The sequence below is a fragment of the Peromyscus eremicus genome, chromosome 10, assembly GCF_949786415.1.
Source record: "Peromyscus eremicus chromosome 10, PerEre_H2_v1, whole genome shotgun sequence".
Taxonomy (NCBI): domain Eukaryota; kingdom Metazoa; phylum Chordata; class Mammalia; order Rodentia; family Cricetidae; genus Peromyscus; species Peromyscus eremicus.
In genome coordinates this window covers 67,771,107-67,792,789 of record NC_081426.1, presented here as the reverse complement: position 1 = coordinate 67,792,789, position 21,683 = coordinate 67,771,107, and the positions used below count along the sequence as shown (strand labels likewise).

Here is a 21,683-nt window from a genome sequence, read left to right as displayed (position 1 = left end):
TTTCATGGTTGCAAGCCTCTTTGCAGATGCACTTCCTGCTTCCAATGGCATGTCAATACTGCACTGCAAAGACCCAATGGGGAGGGTCAACAGCACAATAAATGAAACCAACTTAACATTCTTGAAAGTAAGATGCATCCTTCAGGGGTCATCAAGTGAGGACGGCACTGGGTAAATATCTGTTGTTTCTTTGTTGCTATGCAGAGATATCCAGAAAAGAGATTTGTTCCAGATGGAAACAGAATCTCCTGGGACAGTGAGAAAGGCTTTACTATCCCCAGTTACATGATCAGCTATGCTGGCATGGTCTTCTGCGAGGCAAAGATCAATGATGAAACCTATCAGTCTATCATGTACATAGTTGTGGTTGTAGGTAAGTGGGTATTTCCTTTCTGTGCTATTCATCTAATAAAAAGTGGCTTTCTATGTGAAGATCCTGGAAAGGAAGGTGTAGGGTGGAGGGCAAGGGATGTGGAAAAAGATATTAGCTCAGGATATGGTGCTGGTCAGCAATTTACAAATGCTCCTCTCTACCAGACAAACATTGAAACTGGGGCAGGGGGATGGTGTTTCTCCTCTCTTGCCAAGACCAAGAATGAAAAAGTGCCACCATAGGACCTCGTTTTATGAAAAGTGCAATATTCAGAGCATTGCTAGGCACCAGTTCTTTTAATTGTATCTATTTTATGGAAAGTTCAGCAATTTACTCAAGTGGGCCCCATTGGCCCAGACTTTATTATTCACCAGGTCACAACATTTTGGAAACACTGAAGACAGTAATTTGTAAATCACTATAAACCTTTTTCCTAAAAGCCATCAAGAAGCAGTGAGTCCCCCAAAGAGAAGTGATGTCACATGCTTTGCACCGCTTTAAAAGATGTATGCCAAGTCCTAGATGTCTTTTCCATCTTACTTTCTGCTTTTATCATTTCCTCGCTCCAGGATTTAGGATTTATGATGTGATTCTGAGCCCCCCTCACAGAATTGAGCTATCTGCGGGAGAGAAGCTTGTCTTAAACTGTACAGCAAGAACTGAGCTCAACGTGGGGCTTGATTTCACCTGGCAGTTCCCTTCTTTGAAGGTAACACAAACAGCTCAAAGCCAGACCTCTGAATACTTTGATTACAAACTCCAGTGAAGTTTGCTTAAGAGATATGGGGTCCCCTCTGGTCAGATAAATTATAAAGGCTTTAAACACATACACACGCATGCCCTCTCTCTCTCCCTTCCTCCCTCCCTCCCTCTCTCTCTCTCTCTCTCTCTCTCTCTCTCTCTCTCTCTCTCTCTCTCTCTCTCTCACACACACACACACACACACACACACACACACACACACCAGTGCACTCACACTTTAATATAGGAGTATGGCAGAATACATAGCATGCTAGGAATCCCAACCCTCCCTGCTACAGTTAGGCTGTGCCTATTGGTCTCCACTAGGTCATTCATCTTTTGACATTACATTATTTCTCTGTTCTCTAAGTCCCTTGATCCATTTTCACCTATAAGAGGTGACCTGAGTTACATTTCTCTTTAAACAGTTGTATTTGTTTCTCCACTCCACACACATCTCATTCTCATTAGGTAAAGAAGGCTTCAGAATCCTGCCTCAGTTCCACAGATTTCAACTTCCACTCTTCTCCTGAATCCCCACGCACATGTTGTTGATGTGGTGTTCAAAGCCTCAATTATTAATAGTAGGGACAGGACTTGATTCAGCTGGTCTCTAGGAGCTATTAGATAGTGTTCTGCTGGGCTGTGAACATTTACTAAACTCTTTTTGTTTTTCAGCATCAGCATAAGAAGATCGTAAACTCGAAACCCCTTCCTGTGGCTGGGACCAAGAAATTTTTGAGCACCTTGACAATAGAAAGTGTGACCCGGAGTGACCATGGGCTATATATCTGCTCAGCATCCAGTGGGCTGATGACCAAGAGAAACAGCACATTTGTCCAAGTTTATAGTAAGCGACCATTTTCTTGCTAATACACTGTACCTGGGAGAGTGAGATGACTTATATCAATTTAGGTTACCTTGTTCATTCACAAGATACTTTTGAGTTCTTATTAATGACGACACAAGACCTGGAGGTCAACAGCATAGCTTTGGAGTCAGGGACTTGGGTTCAAAACCTCAACTTTGAAATGACACACGGTAAGTGCTCAGTAGGCATTATTTGTTGTAGCTGTTTCTGAGATTATAATTATTGCTATAAGTAGAGTGTTAGTATATATGACACTATATTGTTAAAGATTTCAGTTTACTGTAAGGAAGGCTAAGGGGCTTACTTGGATAAGCATGCACTTCTCAAATTAGGGGAACCCAGGTTCAGTTGCTTTCTCTGTGGCTTTAGGTCACAAATCACCCAAATTTTTGGTTCTGCCTTCTCGTTTTCATAGCTGTCTCAGTTTAGATAATTTATAGATACTAGAGCTCTTGATTGTGCTTTTACAGGACTTCTTTGAAGCTTACATGTAATAGTTTATTTTGTGACGTCAGGGTCTTGCACATGCTAGGCAAGTGATATACCAATACGATACTTTAAGGAAGTGAAGGAAGAAAAGGGGAGACCAGTTAGTTAGGAGGTTGATTGTTCGAATCCAGGTGAGAGACGGTGGAGGACTTGGACTAGGGTATCTGTGGAGGAAGTAGAAGTGATGAGATCCTGGATCTATTCTGACAGCACAGTCAGCAAGATCTGCTGATGGATTCACTCACTGTAATAATGACTTGAGCTTTAACACGAAGAAAGTGGCTTAAGCTTTAACACAAGCAATGGAACAGCGGTATTACTAAGTGAAGGGGGCTGTGTGGGATGGGATTTGGAGAACAGTGTGGAGTGCATTGCTTTGGAGATGCCCATTAAACATTGAGGTGGAGATGTTTGATATATAAACTCGGAGCCCAGAGAAGTCAGGGCAGGGGTTGAAAGTTTGAATATGTAACAGATGCTTTAAATGTGAAACTAGATAGAAAAGGGAACAGGTAAAGAGAGGAGGTCTGAGGAGTGAATCTTGGGAGAATCAACACATAGCGCGTGGGGAGAGGGTGTCATGGGAGCAGAAGATCAGGTGTGCCCACGGGGATTGAGAGAAGGCTGTGTGGAAGAATGGACGCTCAAGGCTCATGAGAGAACACTAGCGAGGAGAAAGTCCTGACAAAGGCTGGAGAGGAGCTGGAATGTGGCTGCGATAGACAGTGGGGGAACTCTCAGAATGGCAGTGTATATGTGTACCCCGACATCTAACCTTTCACTTGATTAAAAATCCAAACCAAAAGGACATTTACAGTAACTTGGCCTTTATGAGAACCGTTGCTTTTATTTTCTTGTAGCAAAGCCTTTCATTGCTTTTGATAGCGGTATGGAATCTTTGGTGGAAGCCACAGTGGGCAGCCAGGTCCGAATCCCTGTCAAGCACCTCAGTTACCCGGCTCCTGATATCAAATGGTAAACTACTGGAAATAAAAGCAAAGTGTTGATCTGCACGAAATACAATCCTTCTGCTGCACTGATTCCTGGGATTGTCTTCCATAGGTACAGAAACGGAAGACCCATTGAGTCCAATTACACCATGATAGTGGGCGATGAACTCACAATCATGGAAGTGAGTGAACGAGACGCAGGGAACTACACGATCGTCCTCACCAATCCCATTTCGATGGAGAAACAGAGCCACGTGGTTTCCCTGGTCGTGAATGGTGAGTCCATTCAGTGCCTGCTCTGCCCGAAATTGACTAGGAAGGGAGAGAATGAATCTTCCTACATCTCCCAGCCATCCTTCCTTTGTCTCCTGTTACATCATCCACATGATTAACGGGGCCAATGCATAAAATATGGGAAGTGACCCAGGGAAGTGGGTTTGAAATGAGATGTGGTATGGTCTGCTCTGGCCGTGCCTCCTTGATAAGTCATGGAAATGTGCTGTTCAGGTCACATGCAAGGTAAAAGTTGATGGCATCCCCTAGACAAATGCCTCGGGGCGGGGGGTCACCCTAAGCTTTGTGAGCTCCCATTGCTCCTGTCCACAAAACTACGCATTGAGCAAAAATTTGGGCAACTCTCTTTGTGGTTTGTGTGATGTTTTAGTTTGAAGCTTTAGCGTCTTTGCTCCAGATACATGGCAGAACTTCACACAGGAGACTCATGGAGGCTAGCATCCTTGGCTGACTCGCAGTCCAATCAGAGGACATATTTTGAATCTGCCCAGGAAAGACTATAAGCTTTAGATTTAAGGATGATGTAGACTTTACTTTCCTAAAGTGAACGTTACAGTTGGGGTTGAGGGAAGAAAGATGCCATGGTCAGGTGAATGTAGAAGGTTCCATGCTGGCTACCGACTTGTTTTCTTCTTTCAAGACTTCTTAGAATCTTCACTACGCTAATGAATATTGCCTTCTCCAATGGGAGAGACAGAGTCCAGAGGATTTAACTAGCTCGTTTGAAGAGAGCACTTTTCTTCCCCCAGTAAATGCATTCATATTTTGCTCCAAACACAGTTGGAGAAATGCTCCTAGTGTAATTCTTTGTGCTCCCCATACATTCAAATGTCAAGATATTGTCTCACAACAGTAATGTTCTTCCTGTGCCTCTCGAACCTCCTCTGTGTGTCTGCCGAGCATGGCTTCATTTCTTTTTCCTTTAGGGAGTGTTTTAAAGATAACAGGGTCTGGGATGGTTGCTTGGGAGCAGCATGGGCAAAGGGGATTCAAGAGAGGGGAGGCAAAAGGCACAAAAGGTGCTAAGTACAATGAGAAGAAAATAATCAGACCACAAAGACAGAGAGACAGACAGTGAGAAACTCTTCATCGCTCTGCTTCACGGAGTCACCACATGCAGTCACCTTAGCATTTCCCTCGCTGTGTGCAATAAACACAGATGTAAAGTTTGGGCTTCTGTTTAGATGCCAGAATGTCTACCTTTGGCCTGGATTTTGCCACCTGTTAACGGATGCCCTTGGGCAAGCCTTTTCCTATTTGCCTCATTTCTTCTCCTGTGTAGAGTGAGAGCTGTAGCCATGGTTATGAGGACTGAAAGTCAGTCAGTGGGAAGCACCTCAACAAGACCTGGTGCACAAGAAATGTATTTGCTGGGTTATCCCAATGGTTTTCTCTGTGTTGCCTCACCCCATTCTTGCTAGGCTGGAGGCCATGAAGAATAATATCTTTAACATAGAGTAAGCGAGTGAGGCATGGGCATGGGGAGCTTGCCTAAAGTCACTTAGCTTATCGGGTTTTAGCTTTATGATAGCGTAAGAATTCAGACTCTCTGTCTCCGAGTCTAGGTGTTCCTTTGGAAAAGCAAGCCGAGGTGAAATCATCTGAGTACACAAGGCAGATCTGCTTGCTGAACTCCTCTCTTGGTTCTTTATAGCAATCAGGCCATTCACAGGTTGTCTTTTCTGTCTCCAGTCCCACCCCAGATTGGTGAGAAAGCCTTGATCTCTCCCATGGATTCCTACCAGTATGGTACCATGCAGACGCTGACGTGTACAGTCTATGCCAACCCTCCCCTACACCACATTCGCTGGTACTGGCAGCTAGAAGAAGCATGCTCCTACAAGCCCAGGTGAGCAGGGCCATGTGCTCTGTTTTGCACGCCATCTTGCGTTCCTGCTGGCCAATCTACGCCATGATTCCATCTAAACCATCAAGGCTATCTTATCTCCAAGGATGTTACCCTTGCATCAGTACTTGGACTCTCCTTCCACGGTCCTCTGTGTCTTGAGTTTGAACAGATACCTTGGCTCGGGCCATCCCACTGTGTGAACCAGCCTTCTTCTTAGTTAGCCCCGATGTCCACCTCTCCAGATGAACACTGTTTGCTTAGTCTGCTAATTGCCAGGCTTTGGATCATCTTCTGTCTGTAAGCTGGAGAGTACCACATTGCTCCTCCTTATCTGTGGGAAGGTCCATCTCTCACAGGAAGTGCTGATGGGATGGGAGGCAGCGATAAACCTAGCCCAGGCCTCGAGAGCCTTAGGCCCAGCTTATCAAGGTCTACCACAAGTGCAGACATCCTTAGGGAAAACAACAGCCACCACCTTCAACCTACCATCCCAAGCATTCCACTTCCTGTTGTTGTTTTTGAAATAGCAAACACAAGTTTCTTCCTCAGCTGCTGGCTCTTTCCTAAACAAAAGCCACAGTCCCAGAGAGATGACTTTAAGAAGCCCAATGGCTTCCAGGTTTCCTTACCTTCCTTTGAACTGAATCAACTTGAATTGTCTTGTTGATTCAATTTATGAATGGAGACTTGTTCCCTGAATAGCTGCTTCCCTCCTGTATCCTCAGTCAACCACCTTGGACCTTTCCACTGTTGTTAGCATCTATTTTTAATTGGCGCCAAGTCCTGTGAAGTGTTAGCCTGTATCAAACGTTATCACTGAGAACATGATAACCAAGGTCTGACCCTTTCCGGTACTATTGATTCGAACGAAAGAAAAGTCAAATCATGACAGGTTTTGCTTTCTCCCTCCTACAGCCAAACAAACCCATACACTTGTAAAGAATGGAGAAACGTGGAGGATTTCCAGGGGGGAAATAAGATTGAAGTCACCAAAAACCAGTATGCCTTAATTGAAGGAAAAAACAAAGTGAGTTTGAACTTCTTGATTTTGAATATATCTCTTTCGAGTTCTCACTCTGAATAGAAGAAGGTGATACAATAACATGCAAAGGTATATTGGAGGTTATTAATGAAATAGCCTGTGTGACACCATTCATAATAGCCAAGTTATAGAATCAAATCTATCAGCCTAGGTAGATAAAGAAAGAGTTTTGTGCACAGAGAGAGAGAGAGAGAGAGAGAGAGAGAGAGAGAGAGAGAGAGAGAGAGGGAGAGGGAGGGAGAGGGAGAGGGAGATGGAGAAGGAGAGGGAGAGAGAGCTTCATCTTTAAAGAAGAAATTTATGCCATTTGCAGAAATATGGGGATCATCATGTTAAGCAAAATAAGCCAGACTTAGAAATAACAAATATATTTCCTTTCATATAAATCAAGATAAAAAAAGACACGAAGGTAGAGAGGACTATTTGGGAAGAGGAGAGGGATCATTTAGACTGAGGAAGGTGAATAGATAGGGTAATTGGGAGAGAATATAATCTAAGTATATTATGCACATGTACAAAAATGTCATAATGAAGCCTGTGTTTTGTACAATTAATACCTACTAATTAAAAAAAAAGAAGAAACAAACACAGTACCCATAGCTTACTAGCAGTGTATTGAAGAGAAACAAAACACACAATGCCATCCAGTGTCCACATCCGCTGAAAGGTAATTCTGATTCTGCACACATGAAAAATGAAAAGTGTGCATAATATCCGTTAAAGTGAATCCTTGAGGATTTCCAAAGCTCATTTGCATCCTGTGGACCACTGCCTAGTTAGAGCTGCTTACCTTGGAAGTTGGGCAGTGTGGAGTGTGAATGGCAAAGGCAGGTCTTAGCAGCTGTGGGGGCTGATGGATTCAGTCTCGTGTGTGTGTGTGTGTGTGTGTGTGTGTGTGTGTGTGTGTGTGTGTCTGTGTGTGTGTATACTCAGCCTACAATGCTCACGGCTTGGGACTTGTGTGTTCACAGACTGTCAGTACTCTGGTCATCCAAGCAGCCAATGTGTCCGCATTGTACAAATGTGAAGCCGTCAACAAAGTGGGCCAAGGGGAGAGGGTGATCTCCTTCCACGTGATCAGTAAGTAAACTCTTGGGGGGTGGGCATCCCTCAGAAAGTGGGTGCTAAGCTGTGAGGTTCTCTGTCGTCCTTGGGGTTTGAGTGAGTAGCATGGTGTAGAGTTAGGACTTGAAGGTAACAGAAGTTAAAGCTGCTCAGGTAGCCTCTGGGCTTGCATGAGAGTTCATGCACTGGCTGCTGTCATCGGCCTGAGAATGCTTTCACATGCTCTAAGCCTCCAGCTCCGTGCTGTGTGTGACTTGTCTTGCTCACCAGTTAGTGTGATTCATGACTCACTGGGGTTCGTGATGTTATCTGGGGGTTTGTTATAGAACAGCAGTGAGGCTGGAAGGGAGTGGAATGGCACGAGAGCACAGGACTCTGCCTTCCAAGGCTCCTGATTTTGTCTATGCAGCCTAATTTTGTGGGTAAACGTGAGCTGACTGTACCGGCTCAAATATTTCAGTCTGAGATAATTGTAATAAATGTAGTTTTACTGCCATGTATTAATAAGAAGGCATTGTTAAATACTGATTAAATGCCTTGCTTTGGGATTTTATTTTATTTTTCAACTTAGAAACCATATCCAGAACTCAAAGTGGAGTGCAGTAAAAACTTGGGGAAAATTAATTCGCATTTCCAAATACTAAATTTTGGGAAATGAGTTGTCTTGTCTGGCTCTGTCCTTGTAGCAATGGCTGGGAACAGCAAGACCTGTCTTCTATTTCTTCATAGCAGCGAGAAGACCGTGGTGTCATGCCCCGACTGAAGTCACCGTCCTCTAACTGTGGCTTTACATTTCAGAGGGTCCAGAAATCACCATGCAGCCTGCTACCCAGCCAACCGAGCAGGAGAGTGTGTCTCTACTGTGCACTGCAGATAGAACTACATTCGAGAACCTCACGTGGTACAAGCTTGGCTCGCAGGCAACATCGGTCCCCCTGGGCGAACCACTCACGCCAGTTTGCAAGAACTTGGATGCTCTTTGGAAAATGAATGCCACCATGTTTGCCAATAGCACAAGTGACATCTTGGTTATAGCATTCCAGAATGCATCCCTGCAGGACCAAGGAGACTATGTCTGCTCTGCTCAAGACAGGAAGACCAAGAAAAGACATTGCCTAGTCAAGCAGCTCATCATCCTAGGTATGGAGGCATTCCTGGACAATGGGCTGCAATGCCTTAAATGCAGTGTATTCAGATGTTGTGTTCATAGTACCAACCTCTAGGAGCTTTTGTAGTAGGCTGGAACACTCCTAGAAGCAGAACAAAGCTAATAGTGGTGAGGGGATTCATTGGAATTAGAAGACAGCTTGGCTTGTTCTAGCCTTTTATGATGAAGTTATTACGAGTATCTGTGAGGGATTAGCTTGAACCAGGGTACTTCCTGGGGTATCTTTGAGCATTCAATGATTAAAATCAGAATGTTTGTGTAATACTGTGAGCAAAGAGAGTGCCAGAAGCTCATAGTGCAGAACTAGAAGGATGGAATGAGACCGTAGGCAAACACTGTGGTCATACCGTTGTGAGGTCTCTAATTCATAAGGACAAAAATTGGCCTCTGCTTGCTTACTGTTGTGCATTAGGCACAGAACACAGTGGCATACACTAGGTGCTCAGTGTGATACCTGTTTCACAAACAGTGTGATGAGGGAGTGAGTTTAACATCTAGAAGATTCCGTGGGAAGGGCGCTACACTCATTGCCTGTACTTCTGTGGTTTCCCATGTGATCTAGGGTAGCTAAAGTTCAGTGAGATAAATTTGTGATTAGCAAGCCTTTCGCATTCCCTGTGGGGATGATCTCTGTGCCTTGTCTAACCTTGTGCTTTGCACAGAACCTGGGCGGTCTCTGCTCTGTCTCTGAGGAGAGCTGGAGAATTTAGGGGGTTCCTCTTTCTTCCTTTTCCTTTTGTCGTCTCCTTTCTTTGCTGTACCCTTCAGGGTTCTTGTGATGTGTATCTTCTCCGTTTTATAGGGCAAGGAGGAGATACTCCCAGGTTAGCTTATCTACACCAAAATTTTATATGAATATAATCATTCTGAGTGATTTGGCGTATTTCAGGAAGTCCCTCCAAATTGACACCAATGTAAGATTTCTGTTATGAAGACTTGGAGACAGAAGGAAAAATGTTTTTGAGTTAAGTCATTCCCAAGACCCTGGAAATCACAGCACACGTAGGACCAGTTATATCACGTGAACATTAGTAGCTGCTCCAGTTGTGGAAGGGTTTAGAAAGAGATGTGAAGGAGGCTCCTGGCTTAGCCATGATCAGGGAGTGCAAGATCAGAGTCAGAGGGTGTGCTTCTGAAAGGATGCCCGTGTTGTTCCCGGAAATCTGTTCTTAGAAGTAGACCAGAGCCCAGTTTAAACTCCGATGTAATGCACAGCAGAGATCATCACATTTTGTTAAGTGAATTAAGTGGATTCTTTCAACGTAATTCTTTTTGATGCTTATTTGGGTTAGACAAGATCTTTCCATGGCAGTTGGATGACTTGCAGGAGGCCGGTAAAGCTTGTGCTTTGCTGTACATGTAAACAAATTCCCATGGGTCCGTGCCTTTTCGTGGGATATTATTGTTTGGTTTGTTTGTGTTTTAGTGGAAACTACATTGGACTTTCAGGCTCACCACATTCTGTTATTAACACAACCATTTACTTAGTTATAGGGACTTGGGTGAGATACTTAAACCCCTGAACTGCAATCACCTCACCTAAAACTAAGGCTAATGGCCTGGCCCTCGTCATATATGGTTGCTGGTAAATATTAGAAATAATATAAAGTTATCCCATGAACCTAAGTCACTCCTCATGTACTTCTTCTTCCCCAGAGAAAACACGATGGAATTGTACACTTAGTGGCTACCACTTTGATGAGAAGGAGTTGCCTTTGCGGAAAGCCTTGTGTGATGTGATTGGAGGGGGAAAAAATCCTATAACCTGAAAAGAACAATCCTCAAACATTCCCGAATCCTTATTTCGTGATTTGCGCATAGGGTGGCTGAGGTGAACATTTAAAGGCTGCCAGGGTCTGTCAGAACTGCCCTTCCTTATTTATTTCATGCCACTCCTCCCCCAGCAAAGCTCTCGTCAATGTGCAGTTTCAGCTTGCTTTATCAGTGGGCCACGGATTCCTGAGTTTGGACTGTTTAGTAGTCACGGGACACTAAAGCTGTTCTCAGTCGGAACCATGGGCTCTATGGTTTTCTTTTTGTGTGCACAGAGCGCATGGCACCCACGATCACGGGAAATCTGGAGAATCAGACGACAGTGATTGGCGAAACCATCGAGGTCGCCTGCCCAGCGTCTGGAAACCCTACTCCACACATTACGTGGTTCAAAGACAATGAGACACTTGTGGAAGACTCGGGTGAGTGAAACCTGTCTATTTCTCCAGTGGCAGAATGTTTTCAAGGATGCTATATAAGACTGCTGTCGTTTCTTGGTTTGTTTCAAAGTAGACAGAAAGCGGTATTTATGGGACAGGGGAGACAGCTCAGTCAGTGAAACGTTTGCCACACAAGCATGAGGACCTCCATTCACATCCCTAGAACTCATGTAGAAAACTAGACTCAGCATCCGTCTGTAATACCAGTGCTAAGGGGCAGAGTGTGCGTGGGGGGTTTGGCGGGGTGTGGAAGACAAGTGCATCCCTGGAGCTCACTTGCCAGCCAGTCTAGCTGAATCACTGGGCTCCAGATTCAGGGTGAGACCTTGTCTCAAAAGAATAAGGTAGAAAATAATAAAGACAACACCCAACATTGACCTCTATGCACATGTACGGCCCTCCCCCGCCCCCACCATGAACACACAAAGTGGTATTTGGGCACAGGATCTTTCTGGCTCATTTCAGAGCCAGAAGCAGCATATTTGGAGCCCTGTTGATTTCACATGGAGATCACCTGGGAGGTAGTCAGTAGTCCATCCTAGGTGCCTCTTTAGAGTTGGATAATCGCCCGAGATGGAGGGCAGCAACTATTCGAAATAATTTGCTTGGCTAAAAGCGCAGATCGCATCATCAGAAATAAAGCAAGCATTTCTTTCCTCTCTTAGGCATTGTACTGAAAGACGGCAACCGGAACTTAACCATCCGAAGGGTGAGGAAGGAGGATGAAGGCCTCTACACCTGCCAGGCCTGCAATGTCCTTGGATGTGCCAGAGCGGAGACACTTTTCATAATAGAAGGTGGTGTGACGTCACAGACCCGTCAGATGGCTTGGGGGATTCGTTCGTGTTCTTCGTAGCCTCAAATGCTTTGAGTAGGATGGCATGTGGGTGACTGTGTTCTTTGTGGAGGTTAAGTGTCTCATATCTAAAATATTTGGGAATACATATAGTCCAGGTTTTAGAATATTTTCACCAGTTTAACAGATATTTTGGGGAGGGGACTTACACCTAAGCATAAAACTCATTTAGGCATATATGGGTATAGCCTTATACACATAGCCTGAAGGTAACTTTAGAGAATATTTTCAGTGTACCTGCCCTTTGACTGTGGCTTGTCATGTGACGTAAGGGGTGGGTGCTCAAAAAGCTTCCGATCTTGGTCCTCTAGGAGTTCTGAGTTAGGGATTCTCCACCTGTTCTTCAGAATCTGTCTTCAAACCAGCAAGGCAAAATTAGAGGTGCGCTCCGGCCTGTGCCCTATTTCCTGGCCACGGGGTTCTCACTGTGAGGAAACTGTTAGCCAGGAACGATGACCGGCCTCCCGTCCCTGGTTCTCACTTGGTTCGAGTGGCCAAGTTAACTTACAGGAATGGTGCTCCCATGTCTACTTGGAAAAAAACTTAGAGTTGGTGTTGACATCATCGCTATTCAATCAGTGACAAGGGTTCAGAATGTTCACCAGAGCCGAGACAGGATTCACTCATAAACAATAGATGATTGCTTTTGTGACGTGGAAAATTGAGGGTTATTATTGAAAAATGAAAGGAGACCTCTTTCCCTCTATTCTGTGTGTGTGTGTGTGTGTGTGTGTGTGTGTGTGTGTGTGTGTGTGATTGATGTGAAATCTGCCCTTTTTTTTCAGTCAGCAATCTGTGACAGACAGAATATTCCAACTTATGAAGAGTGTGCCTGAGTCCTTATTTTTTTTTTTTTTTTGTAACACACTGAGAGAACAATGCAACTCTATTGTGTGACTGAAGGAGTGCTATGCCAGAGGATGGTTGAGGTGTAGTAGAGAGGTAGGTTTGGCAGATTTCTAACATGTTGAAGTCTAGGTGTTGGTCCTTTAATCTGTCAAACTCACATTGGCGAGTATTGCATCTAGAGCAGCTAGCATGCTCCCAAATCTGTAAGATTGCTGGGATTCCGTACATTGCAGCGGCAAGGGAAGATGCCGAGGGGCATGGTAGATCTGTCCCTTCCAGAGGTACTCATGTGCTGATCTCAGGGAGGATGCGCCGGTCAGTTCTCTCTGGGACTCTATCTCCGTCCATTAGCCTTCTGCGTTAGGTTACCCCGCCTATGTGGGCACAGTGGTGTGGGTACTGCGGAGACTCACCTGGAGACAATAGCAAGACGTTCAGCTCTCAGGTGTTAATATGAGCATAGTTAGATAGAGAGACCTTTGACCTTTCTTCTGTCTCATGTGAATAGGCTTTTAAATCTTTACACACAGAGAATTACTTTCCCGGGAACAGCAAGGAAACCAAATCCACTTACAGATGCACTCAGAGCTTGTCTCCCAACGGGTAACTCTAATTAATTGCTTGTCTTCTGGCTTCTGGGCCATCCCCGCCCCCCTCCCCAGCTCGGGGCTTGTTTCAAGTCACACTGCACAGTGTGAGTGGAGAGACAGAGACCCCAAGTGACAATTACATCCTAATCACCTCCCTCCTGATCAGTCGGTGCTGAGATCTTCTGACTGTAACTCCGCACTTGGAACACACTCCAGGGAGGAGGCTACAGCTTTCCTTGCCCTGCTAAGCTTTGCCTTTCCCTTCTCCTTTTACACGCTGGTGCCCTTACACTAGTTCGTTCTCTCTCTCTCTCTCTCTCTCTCTCTCTCTCTCTCTCTCTCTCTCTCTCTCTTCGCTTCTTGTCCTTTAAGCCTCTGCCATGTACGCACAGGATGAATGATTAGTCAGCTCAGTTTGGACCTTAACCCTCCAACAACCCACCAACTTCCTGTGTCTCTAGTAGCTTAAATCTTTCAAATCTTTTTTTTTTTTTTTTTTTTTTTTTTTTTTTTTTGGTTTTTCAAGACAGGGTTTCTCTGTGTAGCTTTGCGCCTTTCCTGGAACTCACTTGGTAGTCCAGGCTGGCCTCGAACTCACAGAGATCCGCCTGGCTCTGCCTCCCGAGTGCTGGGATTAAAGGCGTGCGCCACCACCGCCCGGCGAAATCTTTCAAATCTTATTTCTTCAATCTGAAAACTGAAAACTTACTGAGAAAGTGAAGGAGGGTGACGTATTTAAAGCAACAAGTTCGTAGCAGGTGTGTGGTCACAAGTGGCTGCCTGGGCAAAGGGCTTGCCTTTTCTCCTTGTGTAGTTTCCTAAACAATCACTTTTCCCACGCCATGCAAGCGAAGATGTTGACTATCAGCACAAAACTAGACTGTATTACTCACAAATAGAAATACCTTTTTTTTCCCCTTGAAAGAGGTCTCTTGCCAAACACATCCTATGTGCATCTCTTCTGACACTTACACACCTCTGGTTCATCGTTTGACAGTTTTATTGCTGGTTGATTTCATGAGCAGTATGCTTCTCTTATTCCTTAAGAGTGCCGTGAACTCCATCAGACTTAAGGAGTCTGCGGCTGTTGGTCTCTCGGAGTCTCGAAAGGGAATGAGCCTGAGCTCTTGCCCTCCATGTCACACATTTATCACCCCCTACCAAAGGCTACCGGTTTCCAGTGGTTAATCACTCCAATGTGTCTTCCAGGTGCCCAGGAGAAGACCAACTTGGAAGTCATCATTCTCGTAGGCACGGCAGTGATTGCCATGTTCTTCTGGCTACTTCTTGTCATCGTTCTACGGACCGTTAAGCGGGTAACAACATAATGTCTCCCTGTCCCTTGCGTGTGGGTTTTTGTGATTAATGGAACCTGACTGGGCTTCTTTCAGCTGCTTCTCCCCATTGTTATTGGCTCAATGGGCACATTTTTACTTCACTACAATAACATTCTTGTCCATTTTCTTTGGCTGAACTATGGGCATTAATTGATGGAAGCCACTAGAGGGGTAAAGGGTTTGGACTGTCCACTGTAATTAAGATTTAGAAACTTTACTCTGAACTCATTTTGGAAACTAAAGAGGCACCAAAAGCAGGATTATAATAGGACTTCTCTCAAACGTCATGAATTTTATTGGAAAATGAGATACCATGAATGGGTCCCCTATTAAAGAGCAACAAGTATACAAAACAGCAACCCAACAACAGGATCTGTGTGTGACTGGAAGGACTTATGCTTTCCAGGCCAATGAAGGGGAACTGAAGACGGGATACTTGTCCATTGTCATGGATCCAGACGAACTGCCCTTGGATGAGCGCTGTGAGCGCTTGCCTTATGATGCTAGCAAATGGGAATTCCCCAGGGACCGGCTGAAACTAGGTGAGTTGTCAACTGCTATTAACTTGGTATTGGTTTTGCCAGCCCACCTAACTTGCCTTGAAGACAATGACATGTCTGGTCTCTTCAGATGATGCATTCTGATTCATAAATATTAACTCTGTCTCTTGACTTTGGGTAATCATCCATATAGCCTTCTAGTAGTAAGGAGCCTGTATAACCATCCAAAGCAGGGCATTTGGGAGAGTGAAGGGCAAAGCCAAAACAAGGGAGTAAAGTGGGCTGTGGGTCTAATGGACTACAACATCACCTGAACCAATTAGAACCTTCACTTAGCCCTCTAGTCGTGTGATGTGACAACCCAAGTCTTTTGTAATTTCCATTATCTTTGGTTCCAGGGAAGCCTCTTGGCCGTGGTGCCTTTGGCCAAGTGATTGAGGCAGATGCCTTTGGAATTGACAAGACAGCGACTTGCAAAACAGTGGCCGTCAAAATGCTAAAAGGTAAAAAGCAAAATGACGTTGTGATGTGGCTCTCTCTGCTTTGCCCATCATTGAGTGTGGTACAAGGCTTGCATCGGTGGCTTTGTACATAGGTGGGCCAGAAAGTCCCTGGCTTATAGTGCCTTTGCATAAATTGGAGACAGTTTCCTCCTATGGAGCCTCATTTAAGGGCACATGACCAGTGAGCTAAGATCGACTTGCACAATTCTGTTTAGTGGTCCCGGTTATGTGGGGGGAAAGTATCCGGTTCTATTAAAGTTGTCCCTCGATGTGTTAGGAGGTAAGCTGATTATAAACCCTTTAGAAATGGAGAAAGAAGTTTGCTATCAGTAAAAATAGCAGAATGAAAAACCATCATGTTCTCTAGAATTGGAACATGCCAAAGAACTTGGTTTGTGAAGGTGTTTTGCAAAGTAAGAGTGGCTATGCAAACGGAAGAGATGTGGGTATTCTTTTAGACATCAGTATCTTTTCATTGTAATGGAGCGACAGCCTGGACATTCTGATGAGGGGAGGTGATGTAGGTAAAGCTTCTGCTCCGTTTGTGGCTGTTTCTGTGGAGGGAGATGCTGCTGCGTGCCCTTGGCCAGTAGGTCTGGTGCCTTTCAAAGCCCCTTCCTCCATTTGCGTTTTCTGTCTAGAAGTGTGTGTGTGTGTGTGTGTGTGTGTGTGTGTGTGTGTGTGTGTGTGTGTGTAGAGATGGGTCATTGGGCCCTGAGGTGGAACCCATGGCTGTGAGTGAGCAAGAAGTGTAGCAGTCCATACAGCATCGAATACAATCTTGGCCCCACAAGGCTCATGCGCAAACAGCTTTGCTTGTGTGCTGGTCCTGTGAACTTATTTATTTGGTACAGAGCAATTGGAATATCAGTATGGACCTGAGCAAATTTACTACATTCAGTTATGTGTGTGTGCGCGCACGTGTTCGTGTGTGTGTGTGTGTGTGTGTGTGTGTGTGTGTGTGTGTGTGTGGAGAGACAGAGACAGAGACAGAGACAGAGAGACAGAGAGAATATATGCATTGTCATAGGACAACTTGAAGGAGTCAGTTCTTTCCTCCCACCAGGTGGATTCCAGGGTTTCAACTGAGGTCGTTGGAATCTGTGGCAAGCGCCTTTAACCACCCAGCCAATTCACTGGTCCCTAGGTCTGAGAATATTTAATGTATGGGATGGCTTCCCTATGGGGAGACATTGAAATGACCAGGCCCTAAGCAGCCTACTGAACCTGAAATTGAAAATTCCAGTTTTGTGCAGAAAGATAATCTGGATGTGGTTCTATCCCAAATACATTCCCAACTTTACAAGAAATGTCACCTTAGATTCCTTTAAACAGCAGTCATTCAAGGTTTGCTTAAAGCAAAGCTTTGCTTTCTAATTAGAAAACGGAGTTTGCATTTGACTTTTCGAAACACACAGTTGCTCTGTTAGCGATAGCTGTGCTCCACGGGTGAGCAAGCCTCACAATTAAGGGCATCCCTCATCCTGCAGCAATGGCCACACTTGCTAGTTTCTGTCTTTCTTCTGAATTCGTAGAAGGAGCAACGCACAGTGAGCACCGAGCCCTCATGTCTGAACTCAAGATCCTCATCCACATTGGCCACCATCTCAATGTGGTCAACCTTCTGGGCGCCTGCACCAAGCCGGGAGGTGAGGAACTGCTGTGATTCTGCCAGCCTGAGTCTGACTCACAGTTCTCTGCTGGTGTTTGAATCCGAAATGTACTATACTACGTAGAAAGTTAGTGGGCACTATAATCAAAGGATTCTGCAGCGTCCTTTGAATTAAAGAACGGTCTCATCATGGGGATACGACTTGCTTCTTGTATAGTAAGTGTTAGATGGGAAAAAGGAACATTCCCCAGACCTTGAAAGCAAAGAACCTGGAGTCATCTCCCTTTCCTCCCACCCCGAAGTCATCTCAGCTGATTGCTGAGGTTTTGATTATTCGTGTAGAATTATCTTCTTGAAAAAGAAAAGTTACAATAGGAGGGATTGGTGTCAACTGTTTTCTGCCACCCTGTTCCAGTGAAAGGTTATATGTAGTCTTCTTCTAGGGCAGTCTTGAGCTTATCAGTATGCTAAGCACATAGTGAGAAGTGTTCGTGAAATGCATTTTCCTTTCTCAACACGCTGTGTTATTTGCAGGGCCTCTCATGGTGATTGTGGAATTCTGCAAGTTCGGAAACCTATCAACTTACTTACGGGGCAAGAGAAATGAATTTGTTCCCTATAAGGTATGTCATTTTCTACAGGAGCCTTGGTCAGGAAAGCAGAGGAAAACTCAAAGTGGTGCATGGGTGTCTTTAGTTGAAATTCTTTGCATGTTTCCTGGGTTGTCTCAACTCCCACTTTTATCTTCTGGGGGTTGCATGCTTCTCATATTTTATTTTTAGGACTTTAATCTCCTGACCCATTATGATGGTGCTAGATTTGATTAAGGACAGGGTAGGGCAGAGGGAGCATTGGCTCTGGATTATAGTCTGTCACCTCACCCATATTTGGCTCTATGGAGGGTACATCCCTCGGTAAAGAGGACACTAATGACAGTGTGTCTGAGTATTCCTGGAAACGAAGCACTTACCACTTGACGCTGAAGAGAAGGAACTTGGTGTTATAGAAGGAAAGCTGTTAAAACTTGCCCCACATTTCAACTCAGAGACTATAATCCTAGAATTGTCTTCCTTCTTTGTTTTTAATAATTTCAACTGTTTGTGGCCTTGCAACACATTAGAGACCTATTTTACATTCGAGGAATTTGCACATCCCCTTCTTTTCCAGAGCAAAGGGGCGCGGTTCCGCCATGGGAAAGACTATGTCGGGGAGCTCTCTGTGGATCTGAAACGCCGCTTAGACAGCATCACCAGCAGCCAGAGCTCTGCCAGCTCGGGCTTTGTTGAGGAGAAATCCCTCAGTGACGTAGAGGAAGAAGAAGGTACCTGCCCTTGCTGCCCCCACTCCCACCCATGCCTAATGCACACTCTTGTAGAAAGAGATGATGACAGGATATTCGGCCATGGGGGAAAGCTTCAGGTTTGAAAGAAATCTAAATTCCTAGATAGCATTCAGTCAAGCTTAACTGAAGCATGAAATCACTAAGTAGAGAGTAAACTCCACTGGGAGGCAAAGCGGGGTTATCCTGAGAAGTCTAGGTGACTCAGTGGGCTAAACTGTGGCTAACAATCAAATCTACACTCTGACCCGATACTGGATCAGTCTTTATTAGCAGTAGAACTTCAGTGCTATGTTCGGAAAGGGAGAAGGAGCGTTTTGGTGCTTGGCTAGCCTTCACTGTGATAAGGGGCTCAGACCCAGTAGGTAACATACTTCAGCAGCACACAGAGGCCCCTTCGGTGATCTCCACCCAACCTTCTCCAAGATGGGTTAGAACACTACCCATCATTTTCACCCCGTTCCAGCTGGCTTCTCACATCTCCTTTCTGGCCATTCTTTAGATGTGTCTCATTTGGTGGTGATCCCAGGGGTATTTTAGTCCTGTGTATGGGTGGAGCTGGACCTCAGCCTCACCTCCAACGCTTCAGTCAGCTCCAAAGCTTCAGTCAGCTCCAGAGCACACTACATGTCTGCTTTAATCAGAAGGAGCAGGTGCAGCTGTGTGCTCAAAGAGACGGGCATGCCTGAGGCCGGGTACCCTTGGGAGTGTGAGTTTAGACACACCCAAGCCCGCTTCTGTTTCCCCTGCTGTAAGCTGACTGACAGAACTTACTCTACCTTCTTTCTCTTGGAAGCTATATAGGCAGCTGGTGGCTAGGGCTTGGGCTAGAGGGGCGTGGGGAAGTTGGTCTAGACCTGTAGTCATGAGGTCTGCAATAAAGTGGGTCGTGCACCCTCTTGCTCCCCAATGGTAGCCAGTGAGCTGGAAATGCAAGAGATCGGGGGGGGGGGGGGGGGCTGAGGTCTAAGTGGCTTAGAATTGCAGGCCTGGCCTTTGCCTCTCTCTCTGTCTTTGGAAAGTGAAGAGGGCATCACTGTTCCATAACAGCCCTCTAGCCCTCAGCATAAGAAGTCATTGAGGAAGAAGTCCCAGCCTTCTTAATCCTAGCAAGGCTATTATGGCAATTGAGTTTGTGTTTACTCTGGTCTTGTGTCCAGGAAAGAGACAGTAGTCATGTCTTATCTGATCTAAGTTAGGAGAGCATTTCCAAATCCCCAGGGCTGCCTCCGTGTTTATGTGGCTCAGTGGCGCTGTAATAAATACTACCAACTTACGTAAATTCACCTTTCTTTCGTGGCTGGTGTCACTCACTCCTATTCTTGAAGGAATGTCTCCTTGACAGGCCAGACTTCATGCGCGTACTGCGTGGCCTAAGTTTGAACGTGAGAGAAATAAATCTCTTCCTGGTATTTTTAGTTATCTGTTGTGGACTGTAGTTTGAACTTTGGTCTTTGTCCCAGGCGACAAAAAGCCAGAGAGAAAAGATGTGATGACCCTCAATATTGTTGTTTTATTTTTAGAGTTCTTAATACGAGCTATTGTTTTCCCCTCTGAGTGCATGGGAAAAAAACAACAGCAGCTTGAGATAGCAGGACTTAAAAAGGTCCTTTTCTCTCCTCGCTGCCTGCACCGACTTCATCCCTATTCTCCATCCTGGGTTTGTTGGCTCAATTGGACTAAAGTAAAGAAAATTTTCTTTTCCCCAAGGAGTGTGATGAAGGCTAATAATTTGAGGTTTAGCCAATGGTCAGGTTCTCTGCTTCTGTCTCCTAAAATTGACTCTCGAGTCTTAACGAGATCACTCTGGCTGACTTAGAAGCAAGGCTCCTGACTGGTGGGAATACTCAGCCATGCCCTCTTGCCCCTTCTCACAGCTTCTGAAGACCTGTACAAGGACTTCCTGACCTTGGAGCATCTCATCTGCTACAGCTTCCAAGTGGCTAAGGGCATGGAGTTCTTGGCATCAAGGAAGGTATGGCGGGTCAAGGGGAAGTAAGCTTTCTATTCCGACCGATCACAGGCTTAGAAATGAGACATCGCTTGTTTGGTTTGGAAAGTCACGCACCACTTTTAGGATTCTTAAAAGTGTTCCCCCGGGGAGGCTCTTTTTCTGTTAATAAAAGGTAGCAAGAGGTTTCATGAAAATAATTCACAGAATTAATACTCATTGACCAACTCCTAAGTGCTAGGTTTTGTTTTTGTTTTTAATCTTTTTTGGGGGGGAGGGGGAAAGGTTTCAAGACAGGGTTTCTCTGTGTAGCCCTGGCTGTCCCTGGACCTCACTCTGTAGACCAGGCTGGCTTTGAACTCACAGATATCTGCCTCCCAAGTGCTGGGATGAAAGGCATGCACCACCACCACCCAGCTGACTAGGTAGACTTCTAAGTGCCTCCGTAATGCACCAACTGAGACAGCCTGGCAGCTTCCTGGTGTTCACAACACTGGTGGTCGACGGGACAGCCAGTCAACACGCAACATAGAAGGAAGGTTAAGTAGGAACACAGGTTGTGGGATGAAGTAAAGCAGGAAGGACTTGCAGAATATATGGAAATACTGTGTTTGTGTGTGCACACGCTAACATGTGTACACTTCAATGTTATATTGAAGAAGTAGGGAGTAGGGTCTTGTAGATATCTTGGTGTAGTGGGGTCTATTTTTAATTTATTTTACATTCATCACCATCCATCAAAAAGTTATTTGTTATTTGTAAAATTAGAAGCCAGGAAGGCCAGGCTTCAGATGAGGACGATTAAAACGGCTAAAATTAGAAAGTAGGCCAAACAAAGGCTGAGGTGGGACGTGACAAGTGACAAACAGTGCAAAGGTTGTAAACAGCGCTGAGGTGGGAGGGGGGCCAGTGGAAGTCACTGGTGACCTTGGGCAGGGGAAGATGTGTGGTCTCATGATCGGTAAGAAAGGTTAACGTTCTCTCCAGGAAAAGCTCTCTGTTGGTGAAGTGCGGCTGCTGCAGGGTCCTGAGGGAACAAAAGGGTTTCATATTTCTTTTTGTTTGCTTTATCGTTGTCAGGTCCCTTGTCC

At 45.2% G+C, this 21,683-nt stretch overlaps 1 protein-coding gene across 2 annotated transcripts in view; it reads left to right on the top strand.

Moving 5' to 3' along the window:
- Kdr (kinase insert domain receptor) overlaps positions 1 to 21,683 on the top strand; it is a 44,380-nt gene that overhangs the window by 9,788 nt on the left and 12,909 nt on the right. For both annotated transcript variants that reach the window (XM_059276032.1, XM_059276033.1), the window contains exons 5-22: positions 205 to 373; positions 943 to 1,082; positions 1,793 to 1,964; positions 3,335 to 3,449; positions 3,537 to 3,700; positions 5,411 to 5,567; positions 6,483 to 6,594; positions 7,581 to 7,689; positions 8,473 to 8,814; positions 10,891 to 11,037; positions 11,721 to 11,852; positions 14,560 to 14,666; positions 15,094 to 15,229; positions 15,586 to 15,690; positions 17,226 to 17,339; positions 17,837 to 17,925; positions 18,470 to 18,623; positions 20,519 to 20,616. In XM_059276032.1, the coding sequence (XP_059132015.1) occupies positions 205 to 373; positions 943 to 1,082; positions 1,793 to 1,964; positions 3,335 to 3,449; positions 3,537 to 3,700; positions 5,411 to 5,567; positions 6,483 to 6,594; positions 7,581 to 7,689; positions 8,473 to 8,814; positions 10,891 to 11,037; positions 11,721 to 11,852; positions 14,560 to 14,666; positions 15,094 to 15,229; positions 15,586 to 15,690; positions 17,226 to 17,339; positions 17,837 to 17,925; positions 18,470 to 18,623; positions 20,519 to 20,616 (2,562 nt within the window). The remainder of the gene's footprint in view (positions 1 to 204; positions 374 to 942; positions 1,083 to 1,792; positions 1,965 to 3,334; positions 3,450 to 3,536; positions 3,701 to 5,410; positions 5,568 to 6,482; positions 6,595 to 7,580; positions 7,690 to 8,472; positions 8,815 to 10,890; positions 11,038 to 11,720; positions 11,853 to 14,559; positions 14,667 to 15,093; positions 15,230 to 15,585; positions 15,691 to 17,225; positions 17,340 to 17,836; positions 17,926 to 18,469; positions 18,624 to 20,518; positions 20,617 to 21,683) is intronic.